This window comes from Belonocnema kinseyi, chromosome 7, assembly GCF_010883055.1.
Source record: "Belonocnema kinseyi isolate 2016_QV_RU_SX_M_011 chromosome 7, B_treatae_v1, whole genome shotgun sequence".
Taxonomy (NCBI): domain Eukaryota; kingdom Metazoa; phylum Arthropoda; class Insecta; order Hymenoptera; family Cynipidae; genus Belonocnema; species Belonocnema kinseyi.
In genome coordinates this window covers 137,449,159-137,470,629 of record NC_046663.1, presented here as the reverse complement: position 1 = coordinate 137,470,629, position 21,471 = coordinate 137,449,159, and the positions used below count along the sequence as shown (strand labels likewise).

General features: G+C 38.9%; 1 protein-coding gene across 2 annotated transcripts in view; it reads left to right on the top strand.

Moving 5' to 3' along the window:
• Positions 1 to 21,471, top strand: part of LOC117175998 (probable ATP-dependent RNA helicase DHX35) — a 215,619-nt gene that overhangs the window by 79,168 nt on the left and 114,980 nt on the right. For both annotated transcript variants that reach the window (XM_033365936.1, XM_033365937.1), the window contains one exon: positions 20,262 to 20,441. In XM_033365936.1, the coding sequence (XP_033221827.1) occupies positions 20,262 to 20,441 (180 nt within the window). The remainder of the gene's footprint in view (positions 1 to 20,261; positions 20,442 to 21,471) is intronic.

Genomic DNA, 21,471 nt, shown 5'->3' with positions numbered 1-21,471 from the left:
AGGGAATTAGCATGCACGATGACAAACTAGGTCACGAGACATCATCGGACAAAGATAACATGGTTAACGGAGAAGGGCCTGTAGTACTGTTAGTGGAGGCCCAGAACCACAACCACCCTACAATAATGCCAGTTCACGCCGCTAAAGATTCTCCCAGCCTTAGTCAGAAAAGACCTCGTCCCCTTGCGAAGTTCTCAGACCTTATTAGGGTAATGGAGGATAGTGTTACGGAAGCAGAGTTAATTAGCTGTTTAGTAGAGACTGCCGAAGTGGCTAATAGTATACACGTATTGGCAACTATCGACTCAGTCCCTTTGGACACCCTGGTAGACAATGTTTCGTCAAATTTACTGATTCGTGAGTAACTTTGGAATGATATAGCGAGAGTTTCTGCTAAACAATTGGACGGTTCTAGGAGATCACGAATGATAGTAGCAAACGTTTCGACTGACACGATACTCGGTTAAGTCAACCTACCCGTGAATATAGAGGGTGTTACTCGGATTTTCAAAGTTAGGGTAGCGAACAATCTTGATACTGAGATGATATGAGGGCTAGAGGGCGAGGAGAAATTTAACATGGCTTTCCTCTCCAGCTCCCGAAAAGTTTTTACGCCGGACTTTCAGGGGAAACATTACCCTCTGAAACTATGGTTGGGTGAGGAGGAAAGTTGTAGTGGCGTGGCAGCCCTACTCGAGGGGGAGGAAGAAGCTTTAAAAGAGTTTTTGAGGATAAAGCTCCCTCGTAAATCTCAGGGCCAATTGGGCGCAGCTCACCTCATCACTCACACGATTGACGTTGAGGATCATGCACACATTAAATAGAGATACCGTGTAGTCTCTCCAAAAGTACAGGAAGCGATGTATGAGGAAGTTGATAGGTTGATAGCTGAGGTATTATCTCAGAATCATTCAGTAAATGGTCCGGGCCAATCGTCATGGCACGAAAGCCTGGGGTGAAGTACCGCTTATGCTTGGACTTTCGTAAGCTAAATACTATTTCCAGGAAATATGCGTACCCTCTTTCTTATATGACCGACATACTGAGACAATTGAAGGCCGCCAAGTATATATCGAAATTGGATTCGAGTGTCCGCCTTAAAATAGATACCGCTTGAAAGAGATAGTTAACCATATACCGCGTTCACAGTGCCGGGAATAGGGTTGTTTTGGGCTCACTGGGGCTCCATCAACCTTCCAACGGCTTATCGACCGGGTGATTATACCGGAAATGAGACCGAACGTATTTAGCTACCTGGATGACGTCATCGTTGTCACTGAGACATTTGAGGAACATCTGTCATGATTAGGAAAGATCTTCGATCGCGTTTCGGAAGCCAATTTAACAATAAATCCCGAGAAAAGCGAGTTCTGTTGCTCAGAGGTTAGATATTTGGGGTTTGTTGTCAATAAAAATGATCCCAAGGTCGATCCCGATAAAGTAGAACCTATAGCCTCACATCCTATTTCTAAAACGGTCAGGCAACTGCGAAGGTTCATGGAAATGTCCTCGTGGTATAGCACATTCATACCGCAATTTACTACTATGTCAGAGCCATTGACACGGCTCTTTAGAACGAACGTCAATTGGGATTGTTATGAGGAACAGCAGAAGGCTTTTTATAGTTTGAAAAGGGCCTTGACTGACGCACCCATTCTCGCATACCCAAGTTTTAAGAACGTGGTTGAATACCCCTTCAACTTACCGACGGACGCAAGCGCAATCGGTTTGGTAGTAGTCTTGATCCAGATTCAGGATGGTGAGAAAAGGGTAATTGCGTTCGCGAGCAGGACCCTATTGGCCGCTGAGCGGAATTACACGGTGACGGAGCGCGAGTGCTTGGCTGTGGTTTGGGGAATCAGATCATCCCGCGAGAACTTGGAAGGGGGTCTACTTTAGGGTCATCACAAATCACAGTAGTCTTCGGTGGTCGAATAACTTAAGGAACCCGACGGGTCGATTCGCGAGATGGGGTTTAGAGTTACAAGGGAAGATCGTTGGTATTTGCGATGCGTGCAGGCGGTCTAGAATCCGCCGAAAATTTTTCCTGATTGGAAAGTGGAAAATGGGATGCTGTATCGTCATAAAGCAAATGTGGTGATGAATCTCATCCTGGCCGATTTAGAGGCATGGAAATTGGTTCTTCTGACAGAACTCAGGGCTGGGGTATTGCAAGAAGCGCATTAATAGCCTCAGACCGGTCTTATGGGTAACGAGAAAACCTATCAAAGGGTGGCCGTTCGCTATGGTGGATCAGCTTGTAGGCAACAGCCCTGGACAGTAGAGGCGGGGGACGTCATGGGTCCTTTTCCGAAGAGCAAGGCTGATCCCAAATACATTCTAGTATTCCAAGATCTATTCACCAAATAGATAGTGTATCCCGATACGTACGGCAAATGGTCCTTCCGTACGAAAGGCGTTTGAAGATCGAGTATTATCGCGTTGGGGGCACCAGAGGAGATCCATACCGACAACGGTACCGAGTTCGCGAACAAATTCCTGGAACAAATTTGTCGCTGCCTCGGTATTATTTACACCATTACCCCGGTATTCTACGCGCAAGCAAACCACAGGGAAAGGGTTGATAGGATCCTGAAGACAATGATCGTGTCGTTTCTCCAGTAGAATCACCAGAACGGAGACGTACACTTACCAGAGTTCAGGTTCGCGTACCACTTGGCTATGCACGGTACCCTGAAAGTTTCCCCGGCTTTTCTTAATTTCGGGCGGAATGCCCTTCCCTATCGAACCATGCGTAGAGACCTGGAAAGAAGTAGACAGGATGCGGAGCCTCAACGCCGTCTTTCCCCGGTTATGTACACACTCGTGAATATTAACGGAAGTTTGGTATGTAAGGAACACGTGCGGAATCAGAAGCCTTTCATTGAAGTAGAGGATTCTATTGCCGAGAATATATAGAGATGTTCGCGTTTGTTGTTTTAGAGGAATGATGCGTCGACTGGACGGAGGGGAGGAGTCGCGGCAGTTGCCCAAGAATCTATGGGCCTGGAGGCGCAGTTACGGCGTGACGGTCCCATTCCGGCTGGACCAACAATTTGAAGAGAGGGCGGAGTGGCTAAAGGCGGGCGCCCCTCGTCCGAAACCCTACCGAGGCCCGATCCCTTCGAAGTGCTAGAAGTATAAGGAGGTCGGACAGTAACAGGTACATAGCCCTCGTACCAATTTGAACGTCCTTTACTGCAAGGGATGCGGAGAGAAAGGGTTCATGAAGAGGAGGTGCCTGACCTGCAGCGAATTCTATGAATCGCATCTGGTCCTGGCCCGCAGGGTTCAGCCTCGGCCGGATCAAGTTATCGCTAGAAGGTGACCGATCGTGGAGCCGCATTACACCGAGATCCATCGGGCCTAGATTAGAAACGAAAAGGTGAATCCCTAGAACTGACGAGGGGGAATCTTTTCGAGGGACTTTCTTTTTCTTTTGTTTTCTTCCCCGCTGAGACTTTTCAAGTTATCACTAAATTGATAATGAAGCACTTTATATACCGTTAGTTTCCAATTTTTTTGGAGGGTGGAGAACCTAACCCCTTTGAATAAAGGTCAGAGTGCACGTCACTGGGCAGCTCACAAAGGGGTCATCGTTAAGCATTAAAATGGGGGATACACCATCCGTTTACTTTCTGTAAACTTTCTTTAATTATGCAACTATTGGCCAAATGGAGCAGCAAAGCACAGACACCCCTTCCGGCAGCATTGGCGTAGCGTGGCAGTCTGTCCCTCGTTCTTCGTCGTATTATATAAGGACGTTGTATTTTGTCATCGACAAATCGATTTTATTAAATTACTATCTACTAAATTTTAAAAAGCAAGGATGGATTTTTCAAAAGCACAGTATGTGTCTACTACGTTTAGTTTTCCCTTGAAATATTCTATGTTGAAGGTGTAGTCTTGGATTGCTAAGATCCATTGCGTGAGCCTCGAACCCATTAATTTGCAAGTTTATAAGAAGATAAGCGCTTTATGATCGGTTTTTAAATTAACCATGTACCATAAGTAAAGGACCAGAACTTCATCAACGCCCCCCCCCCCCCCCCGGTGGCTAGCAACCCCTTTTCTGTTGTGAAATAATTAATTTCGGGTTCTTTAAGACTCCTACTCGTATAAGAAATTAGTTGATTTCCCTCTCTTTATCGTTCTGACATAATACAGCGCCAAGTGCCACATCGCTAGAGTCCGTTAGCAGAAAGAACGGCTTGGTTAAATCCGGGTAGTAGAAAAGAATATGCGTACAGAACAGTTCTTTAGTTCTAATGAACGCTTCTTCCCTATCCTGGGTCCAGTTCCATATTACCCCCTTTTTAAGAAGTTCCAAAAGTGGAACAATTTCCTTCCAATGATCCTTTGAGAATTTTGTAGAAAAATATATTAAAACTGAGAAACCTAGCAGTTCCTTAACCTTCTTAGGTTATGGATATTCTTTAATCGATCTGACCTTGTCAGGGTCAGGCTCGATACCTTGTGGTGTAAGCATATGGCCGAGAAATTTAACTTATTTGCGGAAGAAGTTAGATTTCTCGCAATTTATGCTGAAGTTGTGTTCCTCCAAGCGCTGAAAAAGCTAATCCAGATGTCTGAAATGTTGATTTACATCCTTGGATACACATAATACATCGTCAACAAAATTCATTGCAAAATTTCCAATTCCTCTTAAAGTCAAATCTAGTCCCCTAACGAGAGCTGCGGTGCTAATTTTAAACCGAAGCATGCACGCAGAATTCGTAACATTTCCCTTCAAAGAGAAAAACAGTGTATCTGCAGGATTCTGGACGGAGCGGAATCTGTCAGAAGCTCATAACCAAGTCGAGTGTCGACATTATTTTTATACTTGCGCAACATTGGAAAATCGAGTCCATTCGCTCGAAACATTCATAATTATCGATTAATATATTATTCAACTTTCTATCGTCTAAACAGAGGCATATATCTCCATTTTTCTTAGTAACGATAACTAGAGGATTTGTGCACGGACTGTTGGATCGTCCAATTTTGCCTGCTTTCATTAATGTATCTATTTAATTTCCTACACATTTACGAAGGGCCATGGGCACTGGGTGTGTGCGACAGATAAAAGGATGGTCATCCTTAACCTTTAGTTTCTGTTGATAAACGTTAATTAAACCCGGTTCCTTATTAAATCATTTCTTATTCCCTAAAATTAATTCTACAAAACTTTGCTTTTCGTTAGTAGATAGAGTATCGATTTTCTCTACTCTAGTCATAATTGTTTTTACTATTAACATTTTAGTTTCTTCTGGTTTAACAGTATTAATATTCTTATTTGCCTAATGTACTCAACAAATTTATATTCACACATCCAGTTTTCACCCACCCCTTGAATATGGCAGATTTTATTTCATAAGCCGGATCCGTAATTATTTCAATGTTTTTAGGTTCCTCATCTATCAAGGAGATTTTTACGGAGCCCTTTTTGTCTTTTAACATTACAACATTTTCTTCAAAACCAATCTTCGATTTGAACCTTTTCAGAAGATCTACCCCCAAAATACATTCCTTGTTCAGTTGTAGTACAAAAATGATTACAAAATATCCCTCCCATTCACCCAAGGTAAATTTTCCATATAATTGGGTCTTGATACGAACTGCTCTCGAGCCAGTTGCGCCTATAATTTACATACCCACAATTTATAGTTTTTCACATTTTTTGAAATTATTTACATTTTGCTCAAAGAAGGATTCTGAAATACAGGGGACCTTGCTACTTGTATCTACCAGTGCTTTTATAGCTTGGTTTTCTATGTTAAATTCTATGAGAGGACAGTTGTCTAATTGTTTATTTATTACATGATCTTCGTTCTCTAATCATTCCTTACGACGATCCGTCGAAAGTTTGAAACTCGCGATTGCCTTTGTCGTAAAAGTTGTCTACAGGTTGTCTCGAGTTTACCGCTGTAGTAGTTTGCCTAGGTATAACAGTATTTTCAAACTCGAGATTTAGTGGTTTCCCTCTTGGTTAGGATTAATGGAGTTCTGAGTGCGGCTTGTGGAAGTTTGAGGAAAGTCAGGTCAGAATAATGCTTTTCCAGCATTTAGCATACATAATTGTCATGATTAAGGGGTTAAAGACTCATAATATTGAGAATGATTGTTGCCTTGGTTATTTTTAAGGCGATTATGATGATTATAATCTGTGTTCCGGTGATGCTTTTGATAGTAATTTGGATTATTACCATATTGTTGGCACTCATTGCTGCATGTCCGCCATCCCTGATTATTTTCTTTACCCATACATTGGCGTTGACTGTCATAATCATATAAACACTGAGGTGACTCTTCGTTCTGCGGGGATTGAGAGTCTTTAAAATTCTCAAAGTTAACTGGCTCACTTAAATAAAATATTTCACGAAGTTCTACTAGGCCCTCGAAATCTTTAATGTCTCTTGCCAAAAGAGCCGTTTTAATGTCCTCCGGAAAGTGTCGACAATTTATTTACAATCTCGGAATTTGAAGGAGGTGGAAATAAATCCCTCGCATTCAATGTTATTTGGATAGCATAAGCCGCCCGAGAGATTTTACTCCTCGGATTATATCATCAAAATTCCAACTCTGCTTATTTCGTGTTGGACATTCTCATTCCAAAATTTACGGATAAATTTAGCTTTAAAAGGGTCGACGTCATCTCTCTCCGAAGACATGAGATTCCACCAATCTTTGGCCATGTCCTCCAAGGAAGTCAAGATCACGTAATGCTGCTGCGTTTTAGTAACGTCAACAGCACCAACCTAAACCTCAAAATCTCTTAGAAACGACATTGGCCTTTCTTTACCATTACCCGAAAATTTTGGGATGGAAAAATTTTTTAACAATGGCATTTTCCACATAGGATCACCTTACGTTCTAAAATGTTCTCCAAGTGAGACTGATTTTTCTCTAAATCCCTTAGACGATTTTCATTGTTCATTTTATTTATTATTTTCATTCAACTCTATTCTCAACGAGAACGGACGAATTTTGAACAGATACTACGCTTAATAGGTATAAGAAGCGTTGGAATATGATGACTCACTTTAACCTTCGGGTCCCTGTTCGGGCGCCATTTTAACGTTTCTTCATTTTGCATTATATTTGGGTTTCACAAAGACGGCGACACGTTACTCCTTCGCTTCTTATATTTATATCAAAACCGCAATAATTCTACTATCCCGACACGTAATAAACGCTCTTACGGTTATTATTGGAGGTCGCAAGATAGAAGGCTATTCAACACCATCTGTCTACGACGCGAGCGGATACCGAAGAGTGCGTACTAACTAGGAGCCTCGGACCTCGAGTGACGAGATCAAACGGACCGGTGTCGGACTGAACTGCCTGTTTGTGCCAGGCGAGCGCGCTATGTCGTGATTGGCTGGCGGTCCCCACTCTATTATATGAGAACGGGTCTTCTTCCTTGCCGCGTTGTGTGGATGTTCGACGCGTAGGATGGTTTGTGAAAGTATACTCGTTTAATGTATACTGCCTATAGAATATGTATTATCGTATCTTGGGCACAACTTGCTTACAATAATCGTAAGATGAATCTACACGTTACAGCACTTGTTAATAACAAAATCCTGATGGCACTAAAATGTTATTAAATACCTTACAACACACACGCACACATACACACTGTATATAAAATATATCTGAAAAACATTTGTGGAAAGATATATTTGCAATTCTTTTACCAGGCAGTGGCAAAGGGGCCCTCGCACCAACCCAGTCGAGCGGTCTGTATCTGTGTACAGGCTTGAAAAATATGAAGAAGAGCACCGGCTGAGTACGACCCAATACGGCCAAACATGAAGGACAGCAATGAATAATAATCGTATTATAAGTTATTTTCATGCTTTATTACGACACACAAAACAAAATGGAAAAAGGTATCACATCGACACGACGCGAAGCACAACCCCTGTGTTTTTAAAAAAATAATGAAGCATTAAATTTCGCAATAAGGCACTAAATTAGCATTAAATGAGCCCTGAATTATGAAATAGGTTTTAACTCGAGTCAAAGATGTGGTTACGTCAGCTTAACATACCTCGTAGTTTCCTCCAATAGGAAGTAAGTCTGTCACGTGTCTTGATTTGTGATCAGTAAGGATCCAGTTGGAGAGAGGGTCTTACGTCACAAATCCTCAGAGTTTCTAGTTTAGGATGGAGCAGTAATTCGATTTCGCATCTCCTATAACTGGCAGCTAAGTAGATCAGTGTATTTCCTGGATAAAGAGAAATTGACTCGTGAAGCATGATTATGGCCATATATCAGTATGATCAGGTTTTTCAGATTAGAACCCTAAGTTTCTAGCTGTTTATCTAGGGAAAAAGAGCTAGAAATACGGACGACTCTACCATAGATTAGCTCAAATGGCGTAAAATTCGTACCCTCATGAGCAGAGGTATTGTACGAAAATATTGCGTATAGGATAAATCTGTCCAAATCATCGCAATCCTCATCGTAATGCTTTATATAATCTGTAAGCACAATATGGCTTCACTCTAGTGACCAGTTAGTTCGGGGTCGTTAGCCCGAGGTATTGAGTTGTTTAATTTCAAATATTTTCTCAAGGTTCCGCATTAACTTCCTGGGAAAACTACCTCCGCGATCGGTAAGAATACATTGAGGGGCATTATATTGTAATATTAGATGAGGAGCTACGGTTTGAGTTGTTGTTTTTTTTTAATTCGATATTGGTACGACTAGAAAAAATTTTCTGAAATTATTCTGAATTGTCAGGATGTGCCTATGGCCTAATTGTCTTTCCTACAGTATCCAATAAGATTTTATCAAACACGCCCAGTGAAGGTGCCTGTAAGAACCATAGGTTTGCGCGTCCGGGACCGGAAGAGCATGTTTTTTCAGCAGCTCTTACAACTGCGTATAAACTCCCTTATGTCGTCTCGCATTCCATCCCACATAAAATCTTCTCGAATGCTTCTATACATTTTATTGACGCCTGTATGGCCTTCCACTAAACTGTCATGGTATTCCGCCATAATTTTTGGTCGCATCTTCTAAGGGGCAACTTCCAGTCTTCCGGAACAGAAAGTGTGGTTTACAGTTTCTCCCCTGAATGCATCGTGAAGCAAATTATTCATTTTATCTTGGGGCGACTAACCCAGAAAATCCCCGGAATTTACGATTCTGCGCATCGTTTTCCCGTCAAGATTTCATAGTCTATTAAAGTTGTTGCAAGCCGCATATAATTTCATACTAGTTAATTCCGTTGAAATGTTTCTTTTTAACTACTTTTAAGTGATTCCTATAACGGCCTCGAGAGGATACCAACACTTGGCTCTTTTGGGATCCTTTCTCCCATAGATCCTGTACTTTGATATATTCTGTGGCTCTTATAAAATTAAATATAGTATTTACGGCTTCTCAATCCTTCGAGATAAAGTGCGCATAGAAATAATTTTCAATAATGGATGAAGAGGTATCAATATAAGATATTTCTACATCGATAAGTTGAGGTTTAAAGGGGGTACTCCTGACCCGATCAGGAAATAGAGTCGTAGCATCCGATTGTGGGAGTTGTCACGATCGAATTTCGATCCCCTTTCTAGTCGGGCGCCCTCCATTTGCGACCAATCCTTAAGGTAATGTAGTGAATTTGGACGTCGACAGTGCGATCGCAATAGGAGCTGGAAAGGTTGATCTGCGCAGAGGTTGGTTAGGATAGCCACGCACTTTTTTCGGTCTTAAAGTATCTTTGTTCGCACGCATAGTTGACTTTCGAATAGTAAGCGGTCGACATGTCCCTTTCATCTCTTTATTGGGTCAGGACTCCCAACTATTTTTAACAAATGATGTTTTACCTGAAGCCGGTTTTAAAACATTAGAAATATATTTGATTGAGTTATAAGTAGGAGATCCAATTCTAGACACAATCTCCATTTCAAATTCGGTTTGTGCACTTTTGTAATAAAATAAGCTTTAGCTATAGTACTATTATGTTTTTTAATTTAAATGCCTTTTGTTCATTTATTAATCTTTTTCTCTCACATCAAATAGCTATATCATTACATTTTTCTTCTATTGTTGGAAAAGACTAGTTTTAATCTTTTTATACAAATTATCATTGTTGAGCATGTTTTCCACAGTTTTATTATAATTATCTGTATTAGCTACTATTGTTATGTTGCCTTTGTCTCCATTCATAAAAACTAAATCTTTATTAACCTTTTGAAAATTTTCAACAAAGTCAACAAATTTTTAAAGGTTATTGAAATTATTATTTTGACTTTTTATTATTTAAAATTAACTTTGGTGAATCAAAATTGACTGTAGTTTTATGAAATTTTGAGATTAAATTATACAAATTAAACTTGTTCATACAATTTTGTATGTGTGCCGGAACTACGACATTTTTTCTACATTTAATTAACAACGTACGTTGTTCCTTAAGAATAACCAACCTTCTATTGATTTTAATCCAATTACTGGTGTGTTTGTTCGTGGTAAGACCATACTTATCCGAGATGCAAGACAAATATCCGATAGTATCCTGAACGTTACTGACCTTGTTGTTAAAGTGAACGAAAAAGGAAACGGAAGTCGCTTAAATTAGAAGCGTAAAGATTGTAAGTAATGGTAATGTAAAAGTTAAGTAGACTAAGATGCGTTTGCGTTCTCCTGTTCTCTCTCTCTCTCGCTTGCACTCTCGCTTTCTTTCGCTCACTCAATCGTTTGCTAATATGTCGTAAATTGCGCTATCACAGGAAATAGAGATAAGGAACAAGATATAAGACTTTACGTAAATAGTTGTAAATAATTGTAAGTAAATAATTATTTATATATAGAAAGGATAAGATTGTATAAAAATATATGTAGAAGCGGAAATATTGTAAGGAATGGAAGTCATGTAAACCCTTAGAGGGCACATTATGAATAAAGAAGAATAAAAAGTAATTTTAGAGGGGAAATATTAAAAAATTAAAAAATGTATACCTAGTTAAGATACTTGAAACTTAAACAAATCCGAGATTCATCTAATACTATAAAGCAATATTTAGTCGCGAAAGATTATCACAGTAAAACTTTTTAAAAAGAAAACCTTAAGAATTTGTATTCCTGTCCATTATACTTTTCGAAATGCAACCTTTTTAATTTTAATTTCAAAGTTCAAACTCATAATGAGAAAAATGGAGAATTTGGATCTTACTGTGAAAATTCAGAATTCTAAAATAGAAAATTTGACAAAATTAAGAAATTATTCAGTTTTTCAATCGAAATTTTTTTAAACTGAACTTGAAATGGCGAACTTTTTTTTTAAATTGTTCGAATACAAATTTCCCATTCAAATTTATTTTGTATTTTGAGCGTTTCGTTGGAATAATTTGATGTTGAAGGTATACAATATTGAATTTCTTGAAATTTGGTATGGTGAATACGAAGGTGAATTTATTTTTTATTTTTGAAAAAGTTATTGCAGTTTACAGAAGGAGGGGTAGTGCGATCGCACTGTGCATTATATATACAGAATGTCCCACTAGAACTCTAGTTCCTTTTATGGCATATTTCGGGAACAACAAAGGGTTCAAATTGTATTTACGTGTGAGCATGTATAGCGTGCTACCTCACTACCTCAAGTACTTCGGTGGGGGACTACATGTTCGCCGTGATGTGTGCACGCCGCATATATTCGCGAGAACCTTTCATAATTTTCCGAAAAAATGCGGATCTACCGAAAGCCTGTCGTACCCCCTCTCTAAAAGGCCGCGAGTTCCATAAAACAAATTATAACAGAAATAACCTGAAAATAAAAAAATGAAATAAGCAGGAACCTTCCTGATAAAATGTGGGTATGTTCGGTTTCGTTTCTGAAAAGGTCTTCAGTACTAACCAATTTTTAAAGCAGTAGTAATTCTTTAATTCATCGAAAAGTTTCGAAAACAGCCGTGCATTCCTTCCACTGCTGAAAAATTTCGGAAATTTTTTTAAATTCTTTAAATTTCCCGCATGTTCTTTTTAAAAGTCGATCAGTAAAGTATGAAAACGTATTCTCATTCGGGGCCATCTTAGGGACAGTTCCCCATGCAAATATTCAATACCTGATTTATTTCCGATGAACCCTATCAGTACTATATGGGGGGAATATTACAGGTTACATTAAATTTTCCACACAACAAAATTTCTTTCTGCAATTCTACGGTTAATCCAAGCAAGAGACAAGCAGACTTTGTCTCTTTAACCGCGTTAGACCCCCTTTCCTCTCTCACTTCGGTCTTTTATGTCACACTGTGACAGCCCTCTATGTTGGGCGCCAAATTTATAACCAGCTTTACCAAATTACCAATTAATAAATTCAAGTCCTGCCCGAGGAGCGGCCCAAGATGGCAACCTGATTATAAAAATGGCTGCTCACTTATATGCCAAATCATCCGATTGACATCGCTGGAATTACCGTGTTCATGGTTCACGCTCTTCCGACCCACGAACGATTCCCGAAGCTCGTTGATTATTAATTATAATGGCGCCAGATAGAATTGCCCCTATCCGATCCCCGATGGTTGCGAGGATGCCCCAGAAATTGGAAAGTGACTTATTTCTACATAGTCCTAATTCCTATGAAACAGGAAACAGGGGTGGGGTTACGCGGGTGAGAGAGGGCACTATGAATTGCGGTTAAATATTGAACACTCATTCTAAAAATGTACTAACTTTACTACATTTATTTGAAATTCTCTAAAGAAAAATGAACAGTGATGTTATACGGACAGAAGCGGTCGAAATTTATACATGAGGGCCCACAGATATGCCAATATGGCCGCCCGGCATCCCCGCATTCATACTACCGCCGTGTAGCCTTCATTACGCGTACGCACACTCACACTTCTTTTTTTTATAAATTCTTTAGTGACTCCGCCTCGAATCCAGAGGTCACCATTGGAGTCGGACGTGCCCTAACTTCGCGGTGTCGACGGAGTCTCGCACAGCGCCTGCAACCCTCCAAAAAATTCAATATCCACCCACGCAGTCTGCCATAGTCGTACCGCGTGGAGACCTACGATCGCGGCTGAGGCCACTCATGGAAAGAATCAACGGGTTGGCCACGTACGAGTGAACATCCTTTACTCGGCTGCCATCTTCTTTTCGACCAACGTCGGATTTGCTGATTGGCTGGCTGTAACGGGAAGGGTCCAATCAGGTACCACCGCCAATGTGTGCCTTCGTACTAGCCTCCGCCGGGTCGATTGGTTCCGTCTTACGGACTACTGGTGTTTCTATTGGCTGCCTGACTACTAGTTATGGAATGGCCGCCTTAAGTCTCGGCCGATGAGTGGTCGCTTCCCAAAGTGACGATGCAGGATGTAACTTTAGTATTCCGGATAGCCACCGTCCGCATATAGTGCCAACTAACTAATAGATATTATCGCGGGTTAGCAGCACGTCCATTCTTCCAGGCGCAGATGATAACGCGATCGTCACCACATTTGTAGTAGGTGCAATGTTGAAGTTTACTTCAAAGATGAGAGGTGAACAAATTGAAGAGGAGGGGTGCCAGAATGGAGTCCTAAAAAATCTCACTTTTGACCTCCCACCAATCAGAAAGCCCACTACTATTATTAACAATTCTGTGAGACTGATTACTAAAATATGACTTTAACCATTTGATGACAGTTTCTCACGTTAACAGATTTCAACTTTTGTAAGAGTAACTTATGCTTAACCATACAAAAAGTCTTCGAAAAATGAAACAGGATAATAATCGTGATCTCTCTATTATCCATTGCTAATTTGAGATCCGTCGTTACTTTAAGGGAATCAGTAAGAGTGTTATATTTCGCCCGAAAACCAAATTGCATCAGGTCATTGTGTTTAGATATTTCTAGATATCTGGAAATATAACGGGCAGAAGCCTTCCCTTTCTTGCTTCTCCTAGCCTCGTATGATTGTATAATTTTTCGTTTTGGCTTTAATTACCTAGCTCTGCCTCCGCGGCTAATATCTAATACTTATCTACTATTTACAATAGTTGAATCATATTTATATCTTCTTCCTCTCCTATTGACAATCTTTCCGTCTCTCCTCTTCCTCTTTCTTTCTCTTTCTCTCGATCTTACTCAACACCCCCTTCACCCAAGTTCTTGTTCTTTTGACCCTCTTTCATGCATCAGTAACTCCATGTTTATCCTACTCCTAGTCACCCTCTCGCACTCCTCTGAGTGCTCCACTCTTGCATGCCCCTTTGTGCACAATTCATACATCCTCTTCGCCCTAGAAAGCTAGAACCTATTAAAATTCTACATGTACTTTCATTTTATCCTCACTATAATCTCCTGACTTTCTTTCCCTTCTTACTTACACAAATATTGCGCTCAATCTCTTGGCATAATCCACCTATAGTCATTGTTAAACCTTGACTCTCTTATTCTCACCTCCCCTGCTGCGTTCTCTCTCACCATGCTATTTTTCGTTACCATTTTATATAACTTCCTTCCTCGTGCATCATTCTCAATTTATCTATCTACAGGCCATTCGTTATAAAATATTTCTCCCTTTCAACATCCACCTTTCCACCCCCTTTACTGTTCTCCTTCTCCCACAAATACTCCCTAACCAGATTACCTTCTTCCTATTCCAAATATTTCAACTCATATTTACACGCTTGACTTCCAGTTATAACCCCTAAACTCGTTATCCCAGTCTTCCTCCTAAAAATATAAATAGGCATATTTCTTGCCAAACCCCGTGTCCATTTTACATGTCTCTCCTGTATCCTATTAACTTCTACACTTTGCTTCCACCCCTACATCCTCACTCCATAAAATAAGACACTTATCACTAGCGACTCTAACAGTTTCATTCTCCTTCCAAAATTATCTGTGAAAAAATTCTTTCCCAGCTCCCAAACCTGCCTCATCATCACATTTGCTCTTATCACTCTCTTTTATATTTCCGTCCACTCCCCCATTCCTTTGAAACAGGAAGCCTAGGTGTACAAATTCTTTCACTCCCTGCCTCTTCTTTCCTTCCCACGTCCACTCTCCTATCTTATCCTTTCCACCTCTTTTAATAAAAACCATAACCTTCGACTTTTCCGAATTCAGCTCTCACCTTTTCTTATCTAGGTACTCTCTCAACATAGTCATCATTTCCTTTAAGGCCTCCTTGCTCTTTGCAGCGCAATTGCAATTTGCATCCAGGTACGGGCTACCCGCCATTTTTGGATTAGAGAGTCATTCTGCTAAGCAACTGACAAGGGCGAATGGTTGCGGATAGAGAGAGAGAGAGAGAGCGGTGGCCGCGCGGCGCTCACGGTTATTCCGTCGGGCGAGCCTAGATTTGCTCGGTCCGTGATAGAGATCATAGTACGTGGAGTGAAAAGGTTTCAGTTCAACCTTTGTCTTTTATAAATTTTGGACTGACTCGAGAAATATTGCAGCAAGGAGTTGCTTTTTTTCTTTAATTACGTCACAAACTTTTCCATCTATCATGGTGCATTTGAAATCGAAACTATATTCATAATATTCATAATATTCATACGCGTTTTTTATCACTACATCAGTTTCTTTAATAAATTAAAACTTAATGGGCCATCATTATTATCACCATCATCATCATCGCCATCGTCATCACCATCATTCAACTTAGTTTCAGTATCATCAGTATCATCACACTCTAGCTTCTGTTCCGATACTTCGATAAGTTCCTGATGATAATCATTTTTGGCATTTGAATTGTAGGGTAAGGAGGGTACAACTTACTTCCATGCAGATGCAAATTATGGAGCCTCATCTTCTCATACTTCCTCTTGGTAAGACCTAGGTCCATGTACATAGCCAATAGTCTGTCTTCATTACTGCCTTTATCCTCAATTAGTATATCATCCGTTAAAGAATCGAAAGCTTGTGGATGATTAACCAATTTTAGTGATCTTGATAACTCTTCTCCACTGTGATTCAGAGCAGTTTCATTCACGCGTATACTTTTCGTCTCTTCGCACCCTCCTTTGAATCTTAAACTTGGACGACCTTTTCCAGAAACATTAGACTGGATGAATTAAGTGAAGAATCAACGAACCATCTTTAGGTTTTGCAATACTTTCTTCGGTCTGATTGAACACAAATCTGAATGCACTTTGTAAAAATCCAATATTTTTGCTCATAATAGCACTTTTATTCCTACAAACCTTTGGCCATTTTCTATTATACTGCGGCAAAAAGCTTTCTATCAATTTGCGAAGTATTTCCATTATCTGGACATCAGAAAAGGAGCTTGAAGATTTGATGTGGTCTGTGATCATGTCTAATTTGCTGTTTCTTCCGTTTACTTCATCATCACTACACATCATCTCACATAATGAAGAAATTTTTACTTTATACTCCACATTGTGCGTAAACCGACAACAACGGTATGTGACCGCGATAGAATGTGATTTCCTCTGGGTAGAAATTCTTAGTATCACTGAAACGTTCGTCATGTGATGAAAAATAATTTTTTTACTTTTCTCCTGGGAGGTTTGCTTCATCGCTGCGAGAAAGTGCAAATGTTTGATCGGGTAATTAAAAGGCCTGTTATGTCCCGAAAATTCTAAGATTTGATAAGGCCCAAAAAGACGTAACCCACCTTATCTTGAAGAAAACTATGAGACAGCGCACTCAAGCGTATATGCAATCACGTGCATAACTAACTCAACCGATTGTGTATCAATCTAAGGAGGAATAAACATTAACACGTAATCGATACATATGCATATGTTCATAAACGGAATATGTCAAATAGCGAACTAGGTCTCTAATTAAGTATACATATAAACATATGGTAGAAAAATTACAATTCGAATGCATTACGTTGCGCTAGTGATAGGCCATGTAGTTGGTCAGACACAATGTAATCGAAAGTCTCGGACCAAAATCACTGAATATTAATAAGTTACAAATTATATATCTGAAAGGTCAATAGTAGAGATGCACGAACGCCGATCATAGCGGCCAGCAGTGACTATTAGTCATGGTATGCCACAGCGAGGTTAGCGAGTATCAAATAACATGTAACCGATCGAGAATGACACAACCGACCACCGGAAGTATTAATGGACAGAATATAAATATTCTCTAAATGAAATGCAATTCCATGAACATACTTGTCATTTCGTAAACCGCAATTTACGTCACGATTCGTAAATCGCCATTTACTTGAGAACTTTAGAAACTCCCAGTGTATACTGTCACTCGATCTACGTGAAACGAATCACGGACAAAGTGACGTACTTTAAAGTTCAAACTCAAAATAGTTACCGTGTTTGGGTGGAGTACTAAGTCCCGCCTGCTGAGACTTTCAGCGTTAATTGAGTCTTTCTCGAGTAAATTCCGCAGTGTTAACGTTCGGGATAAGAACTCAAATGTGTATTGGGCAGCTGTTTAGGGCCCTGTATCGCACTACTACATTGTGGAAATTTTATTTTTTTAGAATACCCTGAGAGCTCTATAAAATTATTATTATAAATGTAACAGAATTGTTACCATAACACAGCACTTGGTACGGCTCTGCACAAAAGTGTTTCCGGGTCGTGTCCGAGATGAGACGGAATCCCCCGATGGGACCCGATCGGTCCAAAAGGAAGATCTCTTACGAGAGGTGACCCGATCGCCAGGGCCTTGCCAAGGCCTGGTTATCTTCAACACAGTTGTGAGTGGCAATTAACTGTTTTTATTCAATCCGATTATCATTTTTATTGTGTTGCACCTTTCTTGGCTATCTACCTTCCATCTTCCTTCTTTTGTACATATTCTCGTTATAGGATATTCTTATTGAAGGTGGGCATTGTCAATATTCGGACGAAATTAATGCGCATTTTTAGATGTTTGCCAATTATTTCGATAAATTAAAAATAATTTGGCTAAAAACTAAAGTTAGTCTAAAAAAGTATCAAAAGATAATAGGGCTACGAAAATATAATGCCAAAATGATGTGATAATTATATTTTATATAGAAAAGAACAACAAGAAACTTAACAAAACTGTCGTTACGTTCTTTTTTGTTTTTTTCGACATAAAACGTTGAAGAAATACCTTCTTGACACCATTGCTCCGTAGCTACGTTACTTTTTAGATGTAATTAGATGTAATTACTGGACCAGCTGTAATTACTGGAGTGGGATTAATTTGAGGGGCCTCATTTTTAGAGTTAATAGGCTTTGTATCTTGCAAGTGATTATAGCTTAAGAAAATCATTTGCTTGTAGTCAGTTAGGTGCAGCCACCACCAACATGGATATTATTTTTTTGGTTTTCCGGTTTGTTATGCGAGAGACCGAAGTTATTGTCTACCCTTCTCCCTTGAATTTAGCCAGTACTTAATCATCAAGAAAGAGATGGAAATATTTTTAATAGCTAAATAGTTTAAATTTCGTTTCGTTCTTTTTTCGCTCGGCATTGTGTTCCTCTGCCGATCAAATGGCACTGAAACGGTTCTAGGCTGCCATTGCCGTTTCAGGGACTGCTTGTGCTGATACCAGCACATAAACGGCAATCAGAGTGATACGAAAGTCCTATAATGGTTCTGTTGTATCCGGCAGGTACTAAGCAGGCAGAGTGATGTACAGTAGTTGACTGCAATCAACCCGAATCTCTTTTAACAATCATTATAATTTCAAACTTGTAGAAACAAAAAGTTAGATATCTGAAATTATCGAAACCTATATATTCAGAAAATTTAACTTTCACAGCAGTAATCTCAAAATTGTACAAATTTTAATTCTTGAATTTTTAATCTCTTTCAGCTTTTCTACTTGTTAGCCTAGTGGCAGGTATAAAGGGCATGTATGTAGCCATTTAAAACTGAAAATTGAGTGGGTTTAAACAATTAGTAATGAAACGGCACTGAGCAGTGCTGTTCGATCCGCAGGCTTTTCTTCCCATGAATATTTTTTAGTAATTTGGTGAATTAGTCGAATGTTATTTTTTTTAGTCTTTTGGTGAATTATTGAAATGTTCATTTATTAATTAAATCCAGCTAGATGGCCCTATTGTACGTAACTTCATGCTGACAGTAAGGGTACTTTCCTTTTAGAACGTTACATATAATAACTAATAAATTATGGTTCCAGATATAAGCGAATCAGTAGAAGAAAGCTCACCAATTGAGGAGTATTTCCACATTTATCCTGCTTCAGATAACACATATACCTTCAATTATTTGCTATCTGTTTTCCAGTGCTTATGTTTTTTAAACATATAGTTTTATGTGGAAATTAATTTTTATCTGCCTTGAAGTATCTTAGTAAAAACGGACGTATTCAGACAAATTTGAAAAAAGTACATAACGCTAATAGCACGTATATTAGATTCAATGGCATTTGCATTTAGAAGATAGCAAATACGTGCATTTTTATTCAATGAATTACATAAAATATGGCGACACTAATTAGGGAAATGATTGAAACAGCCATTTATCTTACTGGTGTTACCATTTGACAGTAGTTAAATAGAACACAACTTTCTAGAACAATATCAATTTTTTATCAAATTATAAAATTTTGAGGCAATTTTTCGACATAGCCATGGCCAAATGGGTCACGCTTTATTTGCAAGAAGGGATTACTCTAAACTTATGATAATTGTTTCCCTTTCCCTGGTGCACTAAAGTATGGGTAGAAAGAAGAAAAAGCCGAACACATTTATGCTTAAACCTATTTTTTAAACCCGTTTAATTTGTCAAATGTTCTTGTTAAAATTCTTAGTTTTTATTTGTTAAATTTACAATGATATTCACAGTTAGGATGAGTCTAAAAACTATTTGAAACTGCCAGTTCTACTAGTAAATTGAAACAAAATTTCTGTTATTTTAACTAAATAAGCCTAGTAATCGTCCTGTCGAAGCAAGGACACTTGTTTAAAAAAACCTTAAAAATTAAATTAAAGCATTCTTAAAAACATGAGTTTTGTGTGGAAAAAATTGTGAGTTGAATCCATTTTTTTAAAACTTTGTTCATTTATAAGGGCTTTGCCCACAGGCACCCTGTTCCAAATCACTTTTTCGGAAGTAAGCTCCCGTAATTTGTAATGTAATCACGATTATCGTACACATCTGTTATTAAAAATATCGTGTGCATCATGGGTCGAGGAAGGCGATTCCGATTCGTCACTCTTCTTCCTAGTTGCATAATATTCTATTATCGTCTTAATAATATTAAATTGATTAAATGAATTTAGATAAGAATATTAATTTCACATATAAGAGTTGTACTTAAATATAAAATTTCACGAAATGAAAAATTATATTGTTGCGGAATTGTTGCAGTATCTGATTGAAGCAGGATGGGCCACAGATGGGAAAATGGTAGGAATCACTGAACCTCGGCGGGTGGCTACCACTTCTTTAGCTAGTCGGGTTGCAGATGAACGAAGCTGTGTTTTGGGAGCAGAAGTTGGATATTGTATTCGCTTCGATGACTGTACAGATGAGACTACAAAAATAAAGGTACAGTCATAATTCCTTGGCTTGCAAAGGAGCATGTATAATTGTGTTAAAAACTTTGTTCATAGAAAAATATTGTTGACTGTTCCTAATGTGAAAGTAGTGATTCATCTTGAATGTTAATACAAAGGCAATTCGTGTATTTTTTTATAAGTGTATACAAAGGACCTCGCACCAAATACATGGATAAAAAGGTTCCGGTGGAATTTTTAAAGTTTTTGATATTTTCTAGTTTATGCTCTACTGATATCAAGCGTATTGTTCTTTCTTGCAATTCTTTTTCTGCATAAACTTTGACGAGAGCAATTCAAAGGGTGGGAAAAAAGTCTGATATATTTCACTCCACAGGTAAAAATATGTACCAAAATCTGACTTTTAAATTGTAGTAGCGCAAAAACTGTTCACAATTTGAGTTTTTGCATTCAGAATTTTTTCATCAGGAGAGCATAAACTAAAAAATATAAAAAACTTTAAAAATTCCACCGGGACCTTTTTCACCATGTATTTGGTGAAACTTGGATTTAAGACAATGAAACAATGAAACTTGGATTTAAGAAATCCGAATTTATGACGTTCTGCTAATTTATGTTCTCGGCAGTTTCGTGATAAAAGCATCCGCGGGACGGAGAGAGAGGCGGTGCTCATTCATACCTGAAAAGCAGAATGAGGGTATTACCCTGAGCGCTTTAGATGCACTAAAAAAATGTTGAGAAATTGTTCTGAGAATGTAAAAAAATTATGTATAGCAGTACTCCAAAAAAATGTATAACATTTTCGTGAACAATAAAACACCCAATACTTCAAAAAATGAAACAAAAATTCAGTTGACCTATTCATGAAGATATATGATATATGGATGGATGGATAAGTGGATGAACGCACGGATGAATGAATGTATAGTTGAGTGGATGGATGGGTGGATAGATGGATGGTTAGATATATGGATGGATTGGTGGATCCATGGTGGATGTATGGATGGATGGGTGTGTGGATAAATAGATAGATTGATTGATGGATGGATGAATATACATAC